The 25463-nt window shown below is 38.1% G+C and overlaps 1 protein-coding gene across 1 annotated transcript; it reads right to left on the bottom strand.

Moving 5' to 3' along the window:
* Positions 1-34: 34 nt before the first annotated feature.
* On the bottom strand, positions 35-25246 carry LOC118372379 (calcium-binding protein 39-like). The gene is made up of 9 exons (XM_052499535.1): positions 25028-25246; positions 3905-4030; positions 3057-3221; positions 2821-2939; positions 2536-2704; positions 2223-2282; positions 1438-1503; positions 1167-1310; positions 35-1000 (listed from the first exon to the last, which is right to left on the bottom strand). The coding sequence occupies exons 2-9, from the start codon at positions 4004-4006 to the stop codon at positions 821-823; spliced, it is 1005 nt and encodes a 334-aa protein (XP_052355495.1). The 5' UTR covers positions 4007-4030; positions 25028-25246; the 3' UTR covers positions 35-820.
* Positions 25247-25463: the final 217 nt, after the last annotated feature.

Below are 25463 nucleotides of genomic sequence, written 5' to 3'. Positions count from 1 at the left end.
TGACTGTAAGTCGCTTTGGATAAAATCAAAATGGCATATATTATATATATTATAAGTGCTACCAGCCATCTGTGGAGAATCAATTATCAAAACTATTGATAAGTCATATTCTATACGAAGGTTAGCAGTAAAAGAATGGTCCTGCTGATCACCAGACATCTAATATGTTCCTTGTAAGATCAAATGTAGAGTTGTCATGTCAGAGGACCTACTACAGTGTTGAAACATAAGTGTAAATAGTGGAAGTACAACCTCAGGAGTAAGACTAGCAGGGAATGTGAGTCTGAAGAGGAGTTCTACGGAACGTTTGAGAATACCATTTCGATCCTCTAATAGAGAAATAGCAATTCCTTCTATGATTCTGGATACTTCAGTTGTACTGTGGTGAGATTAGGAGAGTATTAGAAAGAAGTCAGAACTATCTAGCTGGCTCGTGCTGCAAGTGGCAATGAAAAGAGAACATTTGCAGAAAAATATTTGCACAATTAAAGTGATGACCAGTGGTCTCCACAGCTCACTCAGCCAATCACCTAGAGGTCTCTAACCATTGGTTCCCCCCAAGAGAGGAAATCCCCTTCCCGTTTTGGAACACTACACACTAATAAGAAAAGGGTTAATTTAAAAGTAAAAACAATGAAAAAAAATCTGTGACTACGAACTATTCTCTGCAAAGTTTAAGGAACCAAGAAAAAGACACAATGTCTTCGATATTAAGAAATTGAATCATTATTGTCAATGTATTTTTGTCGACAAAAAGTAAAGGTTAGGGTAAAGGTCATAGCTAAGGGGAAGGGTTTTGGGGACGAATGGGGGTAAGGTTTTAAGAGGCGGGTTTCTTTAGGTCTCGGATCTGTTTGATTAGGTAGGTCTTCTCGTCGTTGAATTGCTCGTCGTCCATGCGGTCCTTCTGGAAGTTGCTAAGGAAGTCGATGAGTTTGGGCTGGTTCTTCAGCAGGATGTCTATGATGGGCTGCGTCTTGTTGGGGTTCGCCACAAACACCTGGGTGGAGGGGTCAGCCTGTCAGCTCTGTACATTACATTGATATCGGCAATTACATTCTAGTAAGAACCCAATGGTAATAACATGGAATGTTTGGGGCCAACATGGATGCCAGTTTGCCAGACTTTGTATATGAACGGCTCAGGGAACAGCTTTTGTTTCCTACCTTGAAGACGTGGAAGGCCTCAAATTGTATGTTAGGGCTCTTGTCCCTCAGTAGGTTCATCATCAGCTTCAGGTTCTCAGGCTTGCTGATGTACCGGGTCATCACTGTGAAGTTATGCCTGTCCAACAGAAGCTCTCCCAACAACTACATAAACACACAAAGACCAGAGTATGCAAATATTTACTACGAAGCAAGATAATCAACACCATAATAGCATGCAAAAGTTTTAGTCTATAAATAATCCATGTAAAATGTGAATAATAGAACACACCTTTAATGACTGTCTCTTTGTCACATAGTTATCAGAGTGTAATAACTTCTCATACTGGTCAAAGATCTGCAACGATATAAAGGAACAGGCTGAGGGGTGGCTGTATCTCAACAGTCAAAAGTGGCTCAAAATAAATTCACAATAAAAAGAAAATGTTCATAGAATTAAATAGGTGTTTCAGATAGTTAAATGGGATGGAATGTCTGTTGAAGTTGATATATTCTCTAACATCTCTCAGTCAGGTCTGAAAGGACCCTTATCAGGGGTGCTGTTTGGGCCAGTGTGTGTGTGTGTGTGTGCGCGTGTGATAAGCATGAAAGCAGCCTTCTGTAAACTAGTGCGGCCCAGTGTAGGGTAGTGTCTGGCCTGTAACCCGAGCAGCCTCCAGCCGGACTGTCTGCTCTCCCCTGGGGTCTTCCCTGAGCCCCACACTACAACCAACACACAAGGTGGTCTTATGTATGCGGGGAAAGCCAGTGACCACAGATGCCTGGAGTGTATGTGGCTAGTGTGTCAAGGGTGGTATAAATGCACTCATTCATTGTAGAGCATGGGTCATCAATCAACATGTTTTGTTTATCGGCACACACGCACTTCAGTGTATTCATCTGGTAAATGGAAATGAGAGTACGAGTGTGTGACGTCGTAATTGCATTCACCCATTCCTTCACGAATTCTGTCAAGAGGGCAGAGGGTGTAACAACAAAAAGCATTTTCTTTCCATGAAGTCCATCTGAAAAAAAGTAACTGCTCCCAGGGCAGCAGAATGTTGAACATATACTTACGGCATCATAATTCTGTTCTAGATATTCAGCTACCAGGACCTTGTGTCTTGTGAGCAGGTCCTGTGAATGGGGGAGGAAACGTGCGCACTTTAATTCCCACAAAAACAAACATTGAATATTGCATATCATCTGCTGCATCGAATCATTTCTGATCTATACATTTTGTCAACTCTCAAACAAATGGGCATGGACAGATACAACAGTAATGTAAAGATTAGCATATCATCTTGGACCATCCTAGTCTTATTAATATGGGTTTAATACAAGGTTTTTCCAGGACCCAAAGATGCTTTCAAATCTTGTGTAATCTGACCTTGAAGGTGGCGAAAGCGTCTGAGGCGATGTCGAAGGTCTCCATCTCTACGTAATTGAAGAAGTCCTGGAAGTGTTCTGAGTGGAGAACCAGCTTGGCCAGTGGCTCGTGTCTGATACACTCCCTCAACATGATGCCACAGTTCAGCGCAGACCCAGGGGTTTCATACCTGCAGAGGGACACATGCAGACGTCACTGAGGATCATACCAATGGCTGTGGTCAGCTGTGGTACATGGAGAGAGTGTGAGTGTGTGTGTGTGTGTGTGTGTGTGTGAGAAACTCACCCTTTTTGCAGCACAAACAGCACCTCTTGGTGAGAGCAGAAGTACTCGACAGTGGGGCTGCGGGTGCCGATCTGCCTCCGCAGGATGTTGTTGAAGATCTGACACACGTCCTTCTTCCCCTGGGGACATGGAATGGAAAACGTTTAAAAACGAAAGCCTCCTTGTTTCAGACTGTTTTCTTCCATTTGGTGTCTAATGAACACGACCCTGATGGTCCGGCTTTGGCTCAGTCTCACCTCAAAGTCAATGACCTGCAGGTTTTCCACCAGGGAGATGAGCAGGCCGCTGTTGTAGAGCTCCTGGGCCAACTGGGCCACAGTCTCTGTGTGAGGCTCCTTGTCACCGGTCCCATATAGTATCTCCTTCATGGCCACAAGACACTTAGACACCTCCTCTGATGCCTGGGACAGGGACACCAGTTAGACACACAGGCACAATATGTACTTCTAACAGTATTGCTGCTAATAATGTTATGCTGTTTATTTTAAAAAACTGCCATGGTATTATACTTGAGTTGCCCACAAGAGGGAGACATTTAATTGACTACCTATGGAGGTACAGCTCTGTATACACTTGTGTCTCAGCCTCAGGCTCAATCATAAGACATATTATTATTGACTTTCTCTGGATATCACAGCATTGCATATGACAGGAGTGGACTGTATTGAGATCACTATAGCCTGGCTGTGTGTGGAAGCAGCGTGGTTAGAGCTGAAGCAGTTCCAGCCAAGAGCCAGGTTACTGGGAGTTCTGCCTGGACAGCCCCTCTCTAACAGTCCCATGGTGGAGAGGGCCTTTACAGCTGGGTGTCAATGAAGGAACGGCCAGGCAGCGATGCTACTTTCACAGCCCAGTGGCAGCTAGAGGCGCACCGTAATAATAACCACACCAACTGACTGATCGGATCAAATAGAAGAGGTACACAGAGGCCCCAACAGCAATGTTACACAACACCTGCTTGTGGGCCTTTTCTAAGGGAAGTACTGGTTTGTGTGGTGAGGACTATTATAAGGACTTGTGTTGTAAGGATTTGTTTAGTGAGGATTCGTGGTGTAAGGACTCATGTTATGAAGATGCGCCACACCTTTTCTGTTTTCTTGTCTTGTTTGACCAGGATGGCCATGTTCTCCTTCAGAGTCCGGACGATGTCGGCGGGATTCTTGTGGGATTTACCGAACAGCGGCATGGTGGCTGGGCCTCTCCTGGCAGCCTTAAAAACACACACATTATACCCTATCTATCGATAACATATAAATTACACAACTGGGTGGTTTGAGCCCTGAATGCTGATTGGCTCACAGCCGCGGTATAGCAGACCGTATACCCAGGGTAGGACAAAACATTTATTTTTACTGCTCTAATTACGTTGGTAACCAGTTTATAATAGCAATAAGGCACCTCAGTGGTTTGTGATATGGCCAGTATACCACAGCTAAGGTCTGTATCCCTGTTGCGTCATGCCTTTAGCCCTGGTATATTGGCCGTATACCACACCCCCTCGGGCCTTATTGCTTATTTATACCGTCCGTCGGATTGAAACTCTGTTTTTTCATGCTAAAAAAAAATAACTATCAGAGGCAGATAATTTATTTAAAAGTCCCAATTCAGAAAAAATGTATTGGAAGATATGATGCTTCTCATTTCCTCAGATAGGATAGGACACGGTTTTGATCTGAGAATCCTTCGGGAGAATACATACACACACACTGCCGTTCAAAAGTTTGGGGTCACTTAGAAATGTCCTTGTTTTGAAAGAGAGCACATTTTTTGTCCATTAAAATAACATAAAATTGATCAGAAATAGAGTGTAGACATTGTTAATGTTGTAAATGACTATTGTAGCTGGAAACTGCTGATATTTAATGGAATATCTACATAGGCGTACAGAGGCCCATTATCAGCAACCATCACTCCTGTGTTTCAATAGCATGTTGTGTTAACCAATCCAAGTTTATCATTTTAATAGGCTAATTGATCATTAGAAAACCATTTTGCAATTATGTTAGCACAGCTGAAAACTGTTGTTCTGATTAAAGAAGCAATAAAACTGGCCTTCTTTAGACTAGGTGAGTATCTGGAGTTCGATTACAGGCTCAAAATGGCTAGAATCAAATAATTGTCTTCTGGAGCTCATCAGTCTATACTTGTTCTGAGGAACGAAGGCTATTCCATGTTTACAAACACCACGGGAACAAGTGTACCCATTGAATGCAGTGATCACAATATAGTGGCTATATCCAGGAAAGCCAAAGTTCCAACAGCTGGGCCTAAAATAGTGTATAAGAGATTTAGCTGTGACTTATGTGGATGATGTTCCAATTATTGATAAACACACACCTGTTAAGAAACTGACTTAAGGCTCCATGGTATGATGAGGAATTGAAAAACCCTATGGTTGAACGAGATGGTGCAAAAGGAGGGGCTAATAAGACTGGCTGCACATCTGACTGGTTGACTTACTGCAAATGAAGAAATGTGACTAAACTCAACAAAAAGAAGAAGAAACTGTATTATGAAGTCAAGATCAAAAATATAAAGAATGATGGAATAACTAAATGAATGTATGGGCAGAAAGACAAATTCAACTCCATCTTTCATCGAATCAGATGGCTTAGTCATCACAAAACCATTTAATTTAGCCAATTATTTTTAATCATTACTTCATTGGCAAAGTGAGCAAACTTAGGTAGGAAATGCCAACAACGAACAGTGAGTCATCATATTCATACATAATAAAAACAAATAATGAAAGAAAAGCATTGGAAGTTTGAATTTTGTAAAGTTAGTGTGGGAGAGGCAAAAACATTTTTTATTGATCAATAATGACAAACCTCATGGCATTGACAACTTCGATGGAAAGCTACTGAGGATGGTATAGCAGACTCTATAGCCACTCCTATCTGTCACATCTTTAATCTGAGCCTAGAGGAAAGTCTCCGTTCTCAGGCCTGGAGGGAAACAAGATAATTCCGCTACCCAACAGTGGTAAAGCGGTCTTTTCTTGTTCAAAGAGCAGACCTATAAGCTTGCTGCCAGCTCTTAGCAAACTGTTGGGAAAAAATGGTGTTTGACCAAAAACTATGCTATTTCTCTGTAAACAAAATAACAACAGACTTTCAGCATGCTTATAGAGAAGGAAACTCAACATGTACTGCACTGACAAATGATAATATGAAGATTGTGGGAGCTGTACTGTTAGATTTCAGTGCTGCCTTTGATATTATTGACCATAAACTGTTGTTGCACCTCAGCTCAGCTTTCAACCTCTAAATCCACAATATGGCAATCTAATATAAAACAAGGCTTGTCTTTAATGGAAGCTTCTCTAATGTCAAACATGTAAAGTGTGGTGTACCGCAGGGCAGCTCTCTAGGCCCTTTTTTTTTTGAAAATCCCAAATTGTTTGCATAGTTAATTTACACAAGCTCTGACACACACTTATCCCACCAGACATGCCACCAGGGGTCTTTTCACTGTCCCCAAATCCAAGAAAACTTACAGTATTATATATAGCCATTATTGCATGGAACTCCATGCCATCTCATAATGCTCATATAAACAGCAAACCCGCTTAAGAAAAAAATAGACAAAGCAACACCTCACAGCACAACACCTCTCCCCTATTTGACCTAGATAGTTTGTGTATGCATTGTTATGAAGGCTACGGCCTTCTTTTTTTTTAAAGTAGTTCTGTCCTTGAGCTGTTCTTGTCTATTAATGTTCTGTATTATGTCATGTTTCAAGTTGTGTGGCCCCCAGGAACATTAGCTGCTGGTTTTGCAACAGCTAATGGGGATGCTAATGAAATCCCAAAATACCACTGCAGTCCAACTCATCCGAAACCATCTCAATTGGGTTGAGGTCAGGTGATTATGGAGGCCAGGTCATCTGATGCAGCACTCCATCATTCTCCTTCTTGGTCAAATATCTCTTACACAGCCTGGAGGTGTGTTGGGTCATTGTGAAAAACAAATGATAGTCCCACTAAGTGCAAACCAGATGGGATGGCATATTGCTGCAGATTGCTGTTGTAGACATGCTTGTTAAGTGTCACCAGAAAAGCACCCCCACACCATCTCCTCCATGATTCATGGTGGGAGCCACACATGCGGAGATCATCCGTTCACCTACTGTGCGCCTCACAAAGTCAGAGCGGTTGGAACCAAAAATCTCAAAATTCGGACTCCGACCAAAGGAAAGATTTCCACTGGTCTAATTTCCATTGCTCGTGTTTCTTGGTCCAAGCAAGTCTCTTATTGGTGTCCTTTACCAGTGGTTTCTTTGCAGAAATCCAACCATAAAGGCCTGATTCACGCAGTCTCCTCTGAACAGTTGATATTGAGATGTGTCTGCTACTTGAACTCTGAAGCATTTATTTGGGCTGCAATCTGAATGGTAGTTAACTCTAATGAAATTGTCCTCTGCAGCAGAGGTAACTGTGGGTCTTCCTTTCCTGTGGCGGTCCTCATTAGAGCCAGTTTCATCATAGCGCTTGATGGTTTATGCAACTGTACTTGAAGAAACATTCAAAGTTCTTGAAATGTTCCGAATTTACTGACCTTCATGTCTTAAAGTAATGACTGACTGTCGTTTCTCGTTGCTTATTTGAGCTGTTCTTGCCATAATATGGACTTGGTCTTTTATCTATCTTCTGTATACCCACCCTACCTTGTTACAACACAACTGATTGGCTCAAACACATTAAGAAATTCCACAAATTAGCTTTTAACAAGGCACACGTGTTAATTGAAATGCATTCCAGGTGACTACCTCGTGAAGCTGGTTGAGAGAATGACAAGAGTGTGTTGATCCCTTATTGATGCCACTTGTTAAATCCACTTCAATCAATATAGATGAAGGGGACGAGACAGGAAGGATTTTTAAGCCTTGGGACAATTGAGACAGATTGTCTGTGTTTCCCATTCAGAGGGTGAATGGGAAAGACAAAAGATTGAAGTGCCTTTGAACAGGGTATGGTAGTAGGTGCCAGGCACAGTGGTTTGTGTCAAGAACTGCAACGCTGCCGGGTTTTTCCACACAACAGTTTCCTGTGTGTTTCAACAATATTCCACCACACAAAGGACATCCAGCTAACTTGACACAACTGTGGGAAGCATTGGAGTCAACATGGTCCAGCATCCCTATGGAAAGCTTTCGACACCTTGCAGAGTGCCCCGAAGAATTGCCCCGAAGAACTGAGGTGCAAGCCAATATTAGGAAGGTGTTCTTAATGTTTTGTACACTCAGTGTATATCACACATTATAAACTGGGTGGTTCAAGACCCGAATGCTGAAAACTGTGGTATATCACGGGTATGACAAAACATATTTTTACTGCTCTAATTATGTTGGTATCCAGTTTATAATAGCAATAAGGCACCTCGGAGGTTTGTGGTATATGATCAATAAACCAAGGCTAAGGGTTGTAATCCAGGCACTCCACATTGCGTTTTGCATAAGAATAGCTTTTAGCCGTGGTATATACCATACCCCCTCAAGCCTTATTGCTTAATTATACCATAGAACAGTGTACCACAGGCATTTCTCCCCTTACTTGACATGGGGTGCATCTCAATAGTCTGAAGTATCTTCTAATCTTCTCTCGTTTATCTACATTGATGTGAAATAAACAAACAAAAGCCTGCACCCCCTGAGGGTGTCCCAGACCAGAACTGAAGAACATTAGTAGTGATGGAGGAGAGGAGACAAGGAGAAGAAGGCAATTGTATTGAGATACAACCACAGAAAGAAGAGTGCAGTCTTCCCCCTGGGATCTCGCAGTGATTTATGAAAGGGCATAAGCAATACCCGCTTACGCTGAGTCAGACTACACTCTGCACACCTCACTGCATTCAGCATGGTTGTCATGACAACAAAACAAAGGCAGCCAGACGACAGATAATAGGTGTGTGCGTTTCATCACTCAAGAGGATGTCTCAACAATGTGCGTCCGAGATACTGAGATAGCCTACTCATGGCCAGTGTAAAGTTAGGACAACTCCGTTTGAGATTTAGGACTCCAATGGTTCGCCATGCTGGCACCTAGCGTTCTAACACAGTTTACATTCTAGCAAGAATCTTACAACATTATTGTCATGGAGTGTTTGACGCCAACATGAAGGATAACCTAGCTGCTGAAACAAACTCTTAGAGAGAGAGAGCAAGAGAGTGTGAGGGAGAGGGTGGGGGTGAGTATAACTTGTGACTGTTAATCCTTAGTGCTGAGCGTGACGGTATTACCTCCATTCCTCCCAGAACAGAACAGACAGACTGATGCCAGGAGCTTGTCACTTTGATCACAGTCCACAGCAGGAGACTAGTCAGTGGACTGCATCGCTCACAGCCTTGCACATCATGTAGAGCAGATGGGATTCCCTATTCCTGTTTTCTTCATGCAAGAGAATGTCTGTTCTACACTATCCATTTCTATCTGGATGTTTGGTATGCTTGCAGTCACCCCTGAAAAAGCCCCAGTGCACAACGCAGGACAGTGAACCCAAGAAAATAATTTTCCTATCCCACTCACTGACTACAAGCAAGAAAGGAGCCCCCTCTCTACCCAACCCCGCTCTCCCCACCCAGACCTGTTCAGAAAACTGCATTTCCCATGAAGCTGTGAGGTAAACACAGTATAAGTAGTATCTTTGTCTCTGTTTTGTTGGAAAAGGACCCGTAAGTAAGCATTTCACTGTTACACCTGTTGTTTACGAAGCATGTGATAAATAACATTTGATTTGATTAATGCAACTTTAATAACAACCCATCAATCAGAATTAAACAAGAATGAGGCTAAATGTCCCTGGACAGGCAACTGCATGAGTCCATAATGGAAGGGATAATCCTGATTCAGACACGCCACAACATGCTCAACCAGGAAATAAAAGGCTGCTAGCCTACTTTATAAACATACCACGAAGCCTACGGATATGAGGAGCGATTGGATGAAACCAAGGATCCTGGATGTAGCCTAGGCCCAGTTGAACACAATTCACAGACTTGGGTTCATTATCGGACATCTAGTAACAGACTAGGGGTGTACAGTATGTAATATTTTACAAATAAACTGATTTTCCCTGGATGTGTGTTTTGTCCTATATTTATATTTGATTTATTTTTAATCCCAGCCCCTGTGCCCGCAGGAGGCCTTTTGGTAGGCCGTCATTGTAAATAAGAATTTGTTCTTCACTGACTCGCCTAGCTAAATAAAGGTTAAATATATATTTGTAAAAATAAGGAGGAATGCTTTTAGCCTTTCCTAAAGGGAGTGGTTGTATTTCTTGTCATGGGCCTAGAACAGTAAGGTTGTTGTCCTGTACTGACACCAGAGCTGGGACGATAAACTGAAAATGATCGACACTGACCACTTATCGTGAAAATTTTGCTGATATCGGTCATTATATAAATAACATATAGGGTCCTACTAGAGAAATGTGAATTATGAAAATTATATACGTTTGTTAATATGGGTTATTGTTTATAGGACAAATGATAGCTACAACATTCAAAGTAGTTGTAGTAATTTTAAGGGTAATAAAAAATAATAACTGTCGTACACATTAAATGTTATAAACGTATTGTTAAATGTATTGTTATCGTGATAATTCAATGAATTTAGCTTGATATGGATTTTTGCCAATATCGCCCAGTGCTAACAGACACCCTGGTATGACAATTAAATAAACTTACCTCATCTAACCAACACCCTGGTACTACAATAGGCATATTAAATAAACTAACCTCATCTAACCGACACCCTGGTATTACAATAGGCATATTAATAAACTAACCTCATCTAACCGATACCCTGGTATTACAATAGGCATATTAAATAAACTAAACCTCATCTAACCGACACCCTGGTATTACAATAGGCATATTAATAAACTAACCTCATCTAACCGACACCCTGGTATTACAATAGGCATATTAATAAACTAACCTCATCTAACCGACACCCTGGTATTACAATAGGCATATTAATAAACTAACCGACACCCTGGTATTACAATAGGCATATTAATAAACTAACCTCATCTAACCGACACCCTGGTATTACAATAGGCATATTAATAAACTAACCTCATCTAACCGACACCCTGGTATTACAATAGGCATATTAATAAACTAACCTCATCTAACCGACACCCTGGTATTACAATAGGCATATTAATAAACTAACCGACACCCTGGTATTACAATAGGCATATTAATAAACTAACCTCATCTAACCGACACCCTGGTATTACAATAGGCATATTAATAAACTAACCTCATCTAACCGACACCCTGGTATTACAATAGGCATATTAATAAACTAACCTCATCTAACCGACACCCTGGTATTACAATAGGCATATTAATAAACTAACCGACACCCTGGTATTACAATAGGCATATTAATAAACTAACCTCATCTAACCGACACCCTGGTATTACAATAGGCATATTAATAAACTAACCGACACCCTGGTATTAAAATAGGTATATTAAATAAACTAACCTCATCTAACCGACACCCTGGTATTACAATAGGCATATTAATAAACTAACCGACACCCTGGTATTACAATAGGCATATTAATAAACTAACCGACACCCTGGTATTACAATAGGCATATTAAATAAACTAACCTCATCTAACTGACACCCTGGTATTACAATAGGCATATTAAATAAACTAACCTCATCTAACCGATACCCTGGTATTACAATAGGCATATTAATAAACTAACCGACACCCTGGTATTACAATAGGCATATTAAATAAACTAACCTCATCTAACTGACACCCTGGTATTACAATAGGCATATTAAATAAACTAACCTCATCTAACCGATACCCTGGTATTACAATAGGCATATTAATAAACTAACCGACACCCTGGTATTACAATAGGCATATTAATAAACTAACCGACACCCTGGTATTACAATAGGCATATTAATAAACTAACCTCATCTAACCGACACCCTGGTATTACAATAGGCATATTAATAAACTAACCTCATCTAACCGACACCCTGGTATTACAATAGGCATATTAATAAACTAACCTCATCTAACTGACACCCTGGTATTACAATAGGCATATTAAATAAACTAACCTCATCTAACCGACACCCTGGTATTACAATAGGCATATTAATAAACTAACCTCATCTAACCGACACCCTGGTATTACAATAGGCATATTAAATAAACTAACCTCATCTAACTGTCACCCTGGTATTAAAATAGGCATATTAAATAAACTAACCTCATCTAACCGACACCCTGCTATTACAATAGGCATATTAAATAAACTAACCTCATCTAACCGATACCCTGGTATTACAATAGGCATATTAATAAACTAACCTCATCTAACCGACACCCTGGTATTACAATAGGCATATTAAATAAACTAACCTCATCTAACTGACACCCTGGTATTACAATAGGCATATTAAATAAACTAACCTCATCTAACCGACACCCTGGTATTACAATAGGTATATTAAATAAACTAACCTCATCTAACCGACACCCTGGTATTACAATAGGCATATTAATAAACTAACCGACACCCTGGTATTACAATAGGCATATTAATAAACTAACCTCATCTAACTGACACCCTGGTATTACAATAGGCATATTAAATAAACTAACCGATACCCTGGTATTACAATAGGCATATTAATAAACTAACCGACACCCTGGTATTACAATAGGCATATTAATAAACTAACCTCATCTAACTGACACCCTGGTATTACAATAGGCATATTAATAAACTAACCTCATCGAACCGACACCCTGGTATTACAATAGGTATATTAAATAAACTAACCTCATCTAACCGACACCCTGGTATTACAATAGGCATATTAATAAACTAACCGACACCCTGGTATTACAATAGGCATATTAATAAACTAACCGACACCCTGGTATTACAATAGGCATATTAATAAACTAACCGACACCCTGCTATTACAATAGGCATATTAAATAAACTAACCTCATCGAACCGACACCCTGGTATTACAATAGGCATATTAATAAACTAACCGACACCCTGCTATTACAATAGGCATATTAAATAAACTAACCTCATCTAACTGACACCCTGGTATTACAATAGGTATATTAAATAAACTAACCGACACCCTGGTATTACAATAGGCATATTAATAAACTAACCTCATCTAACCGACACCCTGGTATTACAATAGGCATATTAATAAACTAACCGACACCCTGGTATTACAATAGGCATATTAAATAAACTAACCTCATCTAACCGACACCCTGGTATTACAATAGGCATATTAAATAAACTAACCTCATCTAACTGACACCCTGGTATTACAATAGGCATATTAAATAAACTAACCTCATCTAACCGACACCCTGGTATTACAATAGGCATATTAATAAACTAACCGACACCCTGGTATTACAATAGGCATATTAATAAACTAACCTCATCTAACTGACACCCTGGTATTACAATAGGCATATTAAATAAACTAACCTCATCTAACCGACACCCTGGTATTACAATAGGCATATTAATAAACTAACCGACACCCTGGTATTACAATAGGCATATTAATAAACTAACCTCATCGACACCCTGGTATTACAATAGGCATATTAAATAAACTAACCTCATCTAACCGACACCCTGGTATTACAATAGGCATATTAATAAACTAACCTCATCTAACCGACACCCTGGTATTACAATAGGCATATTAATAAACTAACCTCATCTAACTGACACCCTGGTATTACAATAGGTATATTAAATAAACTAACCTCATCTAACCGACACCCTGGTATTACAATAGGCATATTAATAAACTAACCTCATCTAACCGACACCCTGGTATTACAATAGGCATATTAAATAAACTAACCTCATCTAACTGACACCCTGGTATTACAATAGGCATATTAAATAAACTAACCTCATCTAACCGACACCCTGGTATTACAATAGGCATATTAATAAACTAACCTCATCTAACCGACACCCTGGTATTACAATAGGCATATTAAATAAACTAACCTCATCTAACCGACACCCTGGTATTACAATAGGCATATTAAATAAACTAACCTCATCTAACTGACACCCTGGTATTACAATAGGCATATTAAATAAACTAACCTCATCTAACCGACACCCTGGTATTACAATAGGTATATTAAATAAACTAACCTCATCTAACCGACACCCTGGTATTACAATAGGCATATTAATAAACTAACCGACACCCTGGTATTACAATAGGCATATTAATAAACTAACCTCATCTAACTGACACCCTGGTATTACAATAGGCATATTAATAAACTAACCGACACCCTGGTATTACAATAGGCATATTAATAAACTAACCGACACCCTGGTATTACAATAGGCATATTAATAAACTAACCTCATCTAACTGACACCCTGGTATTACAATAGGCATATTAATAAACTAACCTCATCGAACCGACACCCTGGTATTACAATAGGTATATTAAATAAACTAACCTCATCTAACCGACACCCTGGTATTACAATAGGCATATTAATAAACTAACCGACACCCTGGTATTACAATAGGCATATTAATAAACTAACCGACACCCTGGTATTACAATAGGCATATTAATAAACTAACCGACACCCTGCTATTACAATAGGCATATTAAATAAACTAACCTCATCGAACCGACACCCTGGTATTACAATAGGCATATTAATAAACTAACCTCATCTAACTGACACCCTGGTATTACAATAGGTATATTAAATAAACTAACCGACACCCTGTTATTACAATAGGCATATTAATAAACTAACCTCATCTAACCGATACCCTCGTATTACAATAGGTATATTAATAAACTAACCTCATCTAACTGACACCCTGGTATTACAATAGGCATATTAATAAACTAACCGACACCCTGGTATTACAATAGGTATATTAAATAAACTAACCTCATCTAACTGACACCCTGGTATTACAATAGGTATATTAAATAAACTAACCTCATCTAACTGACACCCTGGTATTACAATAGGCATATTAATAAACTAACCGACACCCTGGTATTACAATAGGTATATTAAATAAACTAACCTCATCTAACTGACACCCTGGTATTACAATAGGTATATTAAATAAACTAACCTCATCTAACTGACACCCTGGTATTATAATAGGTATATTAAATAAACTAACCTCATCTAACCGACACCCTGGTATTACAATAGGTATATTAAATAAACTAACCTCATCTAACCGACACCCTGGTATTACAATAGGCATATTAAATAAACTAACCTCATCTAACCGACACCCTGGTATTACAATAGGCATATTAAATAAACTAACCGACACCCTGGTATTACAATAGGTATATTAATAAACTAACCGACACCCTGGTATTACAATAGGTATATTAATAAACTAACCGACACCCTGGTATTACAATAGGCATATTAAATAAACTAACCGACACCCTGGTATTACAATAGGTATATTAATAAACTAACCGACACCCTGGTATTACAATAGGCATATTAATAAACTAACCGACACCCTGGTATTACAATAGGTATATTAATAAATAACCGAAACTGGTAACAATAGGCATATTAAATAAACTAACTGACACCCTGGTATTACAATAGGTATATTAATAAACTAACCGATACCCTGGTACTACAATAGGCATATTAATAAACTAACGACACCCTGGTATTACAATAGGCATATTAATAAACTAACCGACACCCTGGTATTACAATAGGCATATTAATAAACTAACTGACACCCTGGTATTACAATAGGCATATTAAATAAACTAACCTCATCTAACTGACACCCTGGTATTACAATAGGCATATTAATAAACTAACCTCATCTAACTGACACCCTGGTATTACAATAGGTATATTAAATAAACTAACCTCATCTAACTGACACCCTGCTATTACAATAGGCATATTAATAAACTAACCTCATCTAACCGACACCCTGGTATTACAATAGGCATATTAATAAATAACCTCATCTAACCGACACCCTGGTATTACAATAGGCATATTAATAAACTAACCTCATCTAACTGACACCCTGGTATTACAATAGGTATATTAAATAAACTAACCTCATCTAACCGACACCCTGCTATTACAATAGGCATATTAATAAACTAACCGACACCCTGGTATTACAATAGGCATATTAATAAACTAACCTCATCTAACCGACACCCTGGTATTACAATAGGCATATTAATAAACTAACCTCATCTAACTGACACCCTGGTATTACAATAGGTATATTAAATAAACTAACCTCATCTAACCGACACCCTGCTATTACAATAGGCATATTAAATAAACTAACCTCATCTAACTGACACCCTGGTATTACAATAGGCATATTAAATAAACTAACCGACACCCTGGTATTACAATAGGCATATTAATAAACTAACCTCATCTAACTGACACCCTGGTATTACAATAGGTATATTAAATAAACTAACCGACACCCTGTTATTACAATAGGCATATTAATAAACTAACCTCATCTAACCGATACCCTGGTATTACAATAGGCATATTAATAAACTAACCGACACCCTGGTATTACAATAGGTATATTAAATAAACTAACCTCATCTAACTGACACCCTGGTATTACAATAGGTATATTAAATAAACTAACCTCATCTAACTGACACCCTGGTATTACAATAGGTATATTAAATAAACTAACCTCATCTAACTGACACCCTGGTATTACAATAGGCATATTAATAAACTAACCGACACCCTGGTATTACAATAGGTATATTAAATAAACTAACCTCATCTAACTGACACCCTGGTATTACAATAGGTATATTAAATAAACTAACCTCATCTAACTGACACCCTGGTATTACAATAGGTATATTAAATAAACTAACCTCATCTAACTGACACCCTGGTATTACAATAGGCATATTAATAAACTAACCGACACCCTGGTATTACAATAGGTATATTAAATAAACTAACCTCATCTAACTGACACCCTGGTATTACAATAGGTATATTAAATAAACTAACCTCATCTAACTGACACCCTGGTATTATAATAGGTATATTAAATAAACTAACCTCATCTAACCGACACCCTGGTATTACAATAGGCATATTAAATAAACTAACCTCATCTAACCGACACCCTGGTATTACAATAGGCATATTAATAAACTAACCGACACCCTGGTATTACAATAGGTATATTAATAAACTCACCGATACCCTGGTATTACAATAGGCATATTAAATAAACTAACCGACACCCTGGTATTACAACAGGTATATTAATAAACTAACCGACACCCTGGTATTACAATAGGTATATTAATAAACTAACCGACACCCTGGTATTACAATAGGCATATTAAATAAACTAACCGACACCCTGGTATTACAATAGGTATATTAATAAACTAACCGACACCCTGGTATTACAATAGGCATATTAATAAACTAACCGACACCCTGGTATTACAATAGGTATATTAATAAACTAACCGATACCCTGGTACTACAATAGGCATATTAATAAACTAACCGACACCCTGGTATTACAATAGGTATATTAATAAACTAACCGATACCCTGGTACTACAATAGGCATATTAATAAACTAACCGACACCCTGGTATTACAATAGGCATATTAATAAACTAACCGACACCCTGGTATTACAATAGGTATATTAATAAACTAACCGACACCCTGGTATTACAATAGGCATATTAAATAAACTAACCTCATCTAACCGACACCCTGGTATTACAATAGGTATATTAATAAACTAACCGACACCCTGGTATAACAATAGGCATATTAATAAACTAACCTCATCTAACCGACACCCTGGTACTACAATAGGCATATTAAATAAACTAACCGACACCCTGGTACTACAATAGGCATATTAATAAACTAACCGACACCCTGGTATTACAATAGGTATATTAAATAAACTAACCGACACCCTGGTATTACAATAGGCATATTAATAAACTAACCGACACCCTGGTATTACAATAGGCATATTAATAAACTAACCGACACCCTGGTATTACAATAGGCATATTAAATAAACTAACCGACACCCTGGTACCACAATAGGCATATTAATAAACTAACCGACACCCTGGTATTACAATAGGCATATTAATAAACTAACTTCATCTAACCGATACCCTGGTACTACAATAGGCATATTAAATAAACTAAACCTCATCTAACCGACACCCTGGTATTACAATAGGCATATTAAATAAACTAACCTCATCTAACCGACACCCTGGTATTACAATAGGCATATTAAATAAACTAACCTCATCTAACCGACACCCTGGTATTACAATAGGCATATTAAATAAACTAACCTCATCTAACCGACACCCTGGTATTACAATAGGCATATTAATAAACTAACCGACACCCTGGTATTACAATAGGCATATTAATAAACTAACCTCATCTAACCGATACCCTGGTACTACAATAGGCATATTAAATAAACTAACCTCATCTAACCGATACCCTGGTATTACAATAGGCATATTAAATAAACTAACTGACACCCTGGTACCACAATAGGCATATTAATAAACTAACCGACACCCTGGTATTACAATAGGCATATTAAATCAACTAACCGATACCCTGGTATTACAATAGGTATATTAATAAACTAACCTCATCTAACCGACACCCTGGTATTACAATAGGCATATTAAATAAACTAACCTCATCTAACCGATACCCTGGTATTACAATAGGTATATTAAATAAACTAACCGATACCCTGGTATTACAATAGGTATATTAATAAACTAACCTCATCTAACCGATACCCTGGTATTACAATAGGCATATTAAATAAACTAACCGATACCCTGGTATTACAATAGGTATATTAATAAACTAACCTCATCTAACCGATACCCTGGTATTACAATAGGTATATTAATAAACTAACCTCATCTAACCGATACCCTGGTATTACAATAGGTATATTAATAAACTAACCTCATCTAACCGATACCCTGGTATTACAATAGGTATATTAAATAAACTAACCGATACCCTGGTATTACAATAGGTATATTAATAAACTAACCTCATCTAACCGATACCCTGGTATTACAATAGGCATATTAAATAAACTAACCGATACCCTGGTATTACAATAGGTATATTAATAAACTAACCTCATCTAACCGATACCCTGGTATTACAATAGGTATATTAATAAACTAACCTCATCTAACCGATACCCTGGTATTACAATAGGTATATTAAATAAACTAACCGATACCCTGGTATTACAATAGGTATATTAATAAACTAACCTCATCTAACCGATACCCTGGTATTACAATAGGCATATTAAATAAACTAACCGATACCCTGGTATTACAATAGGTATATTAATAAACTAACCTCATCTAACCGACACCCTGGTATTACAATAGGCATATTAAATAAACTAACCTCATCTAACCGACACCCTGGTATTACAATAGGCATATTAATAAACTAACCTCATCTAACCGACACCCTGGTATTACAATAGGCATATTAATAAACTAACCTCATCTAACCGACACCCTGGTATTACAATAGGTATATTAATAAACTAACCGACACCCTGGTACCACAATAGGTATATTAATAAACTAACCTCATCTAACCGACACCCTGGTATTACAATAGGTATATTAATAAACTAACCGACACCCTGGTACCACAATAGGCATATTAATAAACTAACCTCATCTAACCGACACCCTGGTATTACAATAGGCATATTAAATAAACTAACCTCATCTAACCGACACCCTGGTATTACAATAGGCATATTAATAAACTAACCTCATCTAACCGACACCCTGGTATTACAATAGGCATATTAATAAACTAACCTCATCTAACCGACACCCTGGTATTACAATAGGTATATTAAATAAACTAACCGACACCCTGGTATTACAATAGGTATATTAATAAACTAACCTCATCTAACCGACACCCTGGTATTACAATAGGTATATTAATAAACTAACCGACACCCTGGTACCACAATAGGCATATTAATAAACTAACCTCATCTAACCGACACCCTGGTATTACAATAGGCATATTAAATAAACTAACCTCATCTAACCGACACCCTGGTATTACAATAGGCATATTAATAAACTAACCGACACCCTGGTATTACAATAGGTATATTAAATAAACTAACCTGGTACCACAATAGGACACACCCTGGTATTACAATAGGCATATTAAATAAACTAACCGACACCCTGGTACCACAATAGGCATATTAATAAACTAACCGACACCCTGGTATCACAATAGGCATATTAATAAACTAACCGACACCCTGGTATTACAATAGGCATATTAAATCAACTAACCTCATCTAACCGACACCCTGGTATTACATAGCATATTACATTAACCTCATGTAACAACATACTGGTATTACATAGCATATTACATTAACCTCATGTAACAACACCCTGGTATTACATAGCATATTACATTAACCTCATGTAACAACACCCTGGTATTACATAGCATATTACATTAACCTCATGTAACAACACCCTGGTATTACATAGCATATTACATTAACCTCATCTAACAATACCCTGGTATTACATAGCATATTACATTAACCTCATCTAACAACACCCTGGTATTACATAGCATATTACATTAACCTCATCTAACAACACCCTGGTATTATTAATATTACATTAACCTCATCTAACAATACCCTGGTATTACAATAGCATATTACATTAACCTCATCTAACAATACCCTGGTATTACATAGCATATTACATTAACCTCATGTAACACCCTGGTATTTAATAACATTAACCTCATCTAACAACACCCTGGTATTACATAGAATATTACATTAACCTCATCTAACAATACCCTGGTAAATATATTACATTAACCTCATCTAACAATACCCTGGTATTACATAGCATATTACATTAACCTCATCTAACAATATATTAATAGCATATTACATTAACCTCATCTAACCGACACCCTGGTATTACAATAGGCATATTAATAAACTAACCTCATCTAACCGACACCCTGGTATTACAATAGGTATATTAATAAACTAACCGACACCCTGGTACCACAATAGGCATATTAATAAACTAACCTCATCTAACCGACACCCTGGTATTACAATAGGTATATTAATAAACTAACCGACACCCTGGTACCACAATAGGCATATTAATAAACTAACCTCATCTAACCGACACCCTGGTATTACAATAGGCATATTAAATAAACTAACCTCATCTAACCGACACCCTGGTATTACAATAGGCATATTAATAAACTAACCTCATCTAACCGACACCCTGGTATTACAATAGGCATATTAATAAACTAACCTCATCTAACCGACACCCTGGTATTACAATAGGTATATTAATAAACTAACCGACACCCTGGTATTACAATAGGCATATTAATAAATAACCTCATCTAACCGACACCCTGGTATTACAATAGGTATATTAATAAACTAACCGACACCCTGGTACCACAATAGGCATATTAATAAATAACCTCATCTAACCGACACCCTGGTATTACAATAGGCATATTAAATAAACTAACCTCATCTAACCGACACCCTGGTATTACAATAGGCATATTAATTACACCTGGTATTACAATAGGTATATTAAATAAACTAAACACCCTGGTACCACAATAGGCATATTAATAAACTAACCGACACCCTGGTATTACAATAGGCATATTAAATAAACTAACCGACACCCTGGTACCACAATAGGCATATTAATAAACTAACCGACACCCTGGTATTACAATAGGCATATTAAATAAACTAACCGATACCCTGGTATTACAATAGGCATATTAAATCAACTAACCTCATCTAACCGACACCCTGGTATTACATAGCATATTACATTAACCTCATGTAACAACATCCTGGTATTACATAGCATATTACATTAACCTCATCTAACAACACCCTGGTATTACATAGCATATTACATTAACCTCATCTAACAATACCCTGGTATTACATAGCATATTACATTAACCTCATCTAACAATACCCTGGTATTACATAGCATATTACATTAACCTCATCTAACAACACCCTGGTATTACATAGCATATTACATTAACCTCATCTAACAACACCCTGGTATTACATAGCATATTACATTAACCTCATCTAACAATACCCTGGTATTACATAGCATATTACATTAACCTCATCTAACAATACCCTGGTATTACATAGCATATTACATTAACCTCATGTAACAACACCCTGGTATTACATAGCATATTACATTAACCTCATCTAACAACACCCTGGTATTACATAGCATATTACATTAACCTCATCTAACAATACCCTGGTATTACATAGCATATTACATTAACCTCATCTAACAATACCCTGGTATTACATAGCATATTACATTAACCTCATCTAACAATATCCTGGTATTACATAGCATATTACATTAACCTCATCTAACCGACACCCTGGTATTACATAGCATATTACATTAACCTCATCTAACAATACCCTGGTATTACATAGCATATTACATTAACCTCATCTAACAATACCCTGGTATTACATAGCATATTACATTAACCTCATCTAACAATACCCTGGTATTACATAGCATATTACATTAACCTCATCTAACAATACCCTGGTATTACATAGCATATTACATTAACCTCATCTAACAACACCCTGGTATTACATAGCATATTACATTAACCTCATCTAACATACACCCTGGTATTACATAGCATATTACATTAACCTCATCTAACAATACCCTGGTATTACATAGCATATTACATTAACCTCATCTAACCGACACCCTGGTATTACATAGCATATTACATTAACCTCATCTAACCGACACCCTGGTATTACATAGCATATTACATTAACCTCATCTCACCAAATATCTAGCATTGGTTGATCAGATGTGAAACTGGAAAATAGTTGATCTACAGCCAGATAGGTTAGCTGACAACGTCACGAAAATAATGCACTAACTCTTTTTGACTCTATGCATACAAGCTGGACTCTACCCACACAGACACTCCAACACATACACACTCACAGGCACACCGTCGCCAAACACACACTCATCACATATCATCTATCCTATTAACAAGTCACTTTACCCCTACCTATAAGTACATATCTACCTCGAATCCCTCGTACCCCTGCACATCGGCTCGGTACTGGTACCCCATGTATATAGCCAAGCCATCATTGCTCATTGTGGATTTATTCCTTGTGCCACAATTTTTTCATATTCTGCATTGTTGGGAAGGCCCCGTAAGCATTTCACTGTTAGTCTACACCTGTTGTTTACTATGCATGTGACAATAAAAATACAAGTTTACATGTCAACAATCCATTGACTCAAAGCCAACCCCATCTGTTTTGCTCCATGGTTGCGAATGCATCGATTTTTTTGCTAAACAAGCTATAGGGAGTCATTTCTAAATCATGAGAATGGTTACAGTAGTAGGAGAGAGACTGAAGCAGGAGAGAGGAGAGGTACTGCCCTTCACAAGGCCTGACATGATTCCATCTCCATCAGTCAAGATGGAATCCAGTCCCAGAGCTCCATGAACAAACACACACAACCTCATCACAGACGCAAGGCAGAAAGAATACAGACGGAACAACTCAGAACTCACAGACTGAATGCAAACAGAACCCAGACAAAACAGACTGATAGAACACTCCAATGGGTTGTTCTATTTCAGGAGATTTTCTGCAGCCATTTTGCCTGTTATTTTATCATCAAACCACCATCATCATTCTGGCCTCTAATCACCCCTAACCACAGATCACCCCTAACCACAGATCGGGTCAGATATTTTCCAACCCCTAATGGTGAATGGGGGTAGGGTAATCTGGTCCTAGATCTGTGGTTAGAGCCAACACACAGTACATGGCGCTGCCGCTGAAATAAAACTCCCATAAGGCCTAGAGTTACCTAAAGGGGCACTGAGCATCATGACAGTCCCTGCACTGACTACATCACTGATGACATAAGCCTATGCAGCTTGTCAGACATGTCATAGGGTACTCTTTAAAAAAAATGATGAGACACAATCTAACCTATGTGAGGTGCAGTCTGGGTGACAGTTGTTTATGCCTGGTCTAAGATTGTGAATGTTGGTAGCCAATCTGACACTTTCAAAACATACATTTACAGCACACATCCTGTCTAATGACACGGACTGTCTGATTTAAAAATATGAAGGCACAAATAATTATGCATTAAAGCTGGAGAACACCAAACTAGTCTGGCTGGATAAATACATATATTAATGAATAATAACAAAACAAGGAGCCAAACTACAAATGTAACATGGTAGGTCAAGGTCCAATGTCTTTAAATTAAGTAATTATTTATAAGAAGAACATTTCGATGAAGTTATTACTGTAGGCCTAATAGAATGACAGCTGGCGAGACAGAATAGCAGCCTATGCGACGGCCACTCCGTCCATTGGTGTTCCTATCCTACTGCACGGAAAGCAAAGCTCTGTTAGCGCTAAAGCAAAACAAACCCTGTACAAACAAAGCCAGACTTGACACATTCGATGCGTGACATTACGCTTACGCACTCTACTTGTCCTGTGTGTTAAAGGACCATACAACATGTTTAGGGAAGAGCGTTCCCGGATGAAGGCTTCACATGACATGTAGATTAATGTAGACACGCAGAAATAAAACAAATAAGACATGTGCGAATATGTCAACTATGGGATACACCCGTTTGGGCTTTTAAACTCCCTTTAATAGAATGGATGTCACATGCATAAATCGGACCGTTTTAGCAGCTAATGGTTTTACAGAGAAGCAGCTAAACAGATGGGCGATGGCTGTATTTAAGTAGCAAGATTGTTTCAAACTTGAATCGATTGAATACAATGTTAAGGGCAGCATCAATTTGAAACATTTGAACAATAATTGTGGGGTAAAATTGCCTAACTTTACCTAGCTAGCTATCTCGTAAGGATCTAATAAATTCCGAATACTTACGGTGCAAGAGTCTATTTAGTATTTTTTCTCTCGGATGTCTTTGCTGCTGTCTCGATTCTCAATGTAACCGAGCAGCTTTTTCTGGTCACGCCAGCGGTGTGTTGTATGCTGGGCAAAACGTCAGAGGAATATGTGTATGTGCGAATTAAAATGTACGGAATCTTTTAAGAAGGCAGTGCAGAATTCCATTTGGTCTGATTCGTTATGAGCCACAGTCCCGGGATAGGCGGCGCACACTGAATATGTATCTACCAGCCAATTGGTCCTTTCCCCTGTGACGTTGAGGGATTTTCATATCCGGATCAGAATTGTTTTTTAGATTTCATGAATAATAGCGGCTATGCTCTAGAAAAACATGCTCGAACAATGTTTTGATTATGTCTGTGTTTTTTTGTGTACAAATGATTTATACATGGGAAAAAGTCAATTTGACCCT

This window comes from Oncorhynchus keta, chromosome 37, assembly GCF_023373465.1.
Source record: "Oncorhynchus keta strain PuntledgeMale-10-30-2019 chromosome 37, Oket_V2, whole genome shotgun sequence".
In the NCBI taxonomy this organism is placed as follows: domain Eukaryota; kingdom Metazoa; phylum Chordata; class Actinopteri; order Salmoniformes; family Salmonidae; genus Oncorhynchus; species Oncorhynchus keta.
The sequence above is the reverse complement of the archived record's forward strand: the minus strand, read 5'-3'. Positions and strand labels throughout refer to the sequence as shown.

What these genes read in the sequence shown, in the direction of transcription:
- LOC118372379 (XM_052499535.1), bottom strand. Translation starts at nt 4,006, where the DNA reads ATGCCGCTGTTCGGTAAATCCCACAAGAATCCCGCCGACATCGTCCGG. An exon ending in ACGCTTTCGCCACCTTCAAG is followed by an intron (nt 2,283 to 2,535) that starts GTCAGATTACAC and finishes CCCCATTCACAG; the next exon opens with GACCTGCTCACAAGACACAA. An exon ending in TAGAACAGAATTATGATGCC is followed by an intron (nt 1,504 to 2,222) that starts GTAAGTATATGT and finishes ATATCGTTGCAG; the next exon opens with ATCTTTGACCAGTATGAGAA.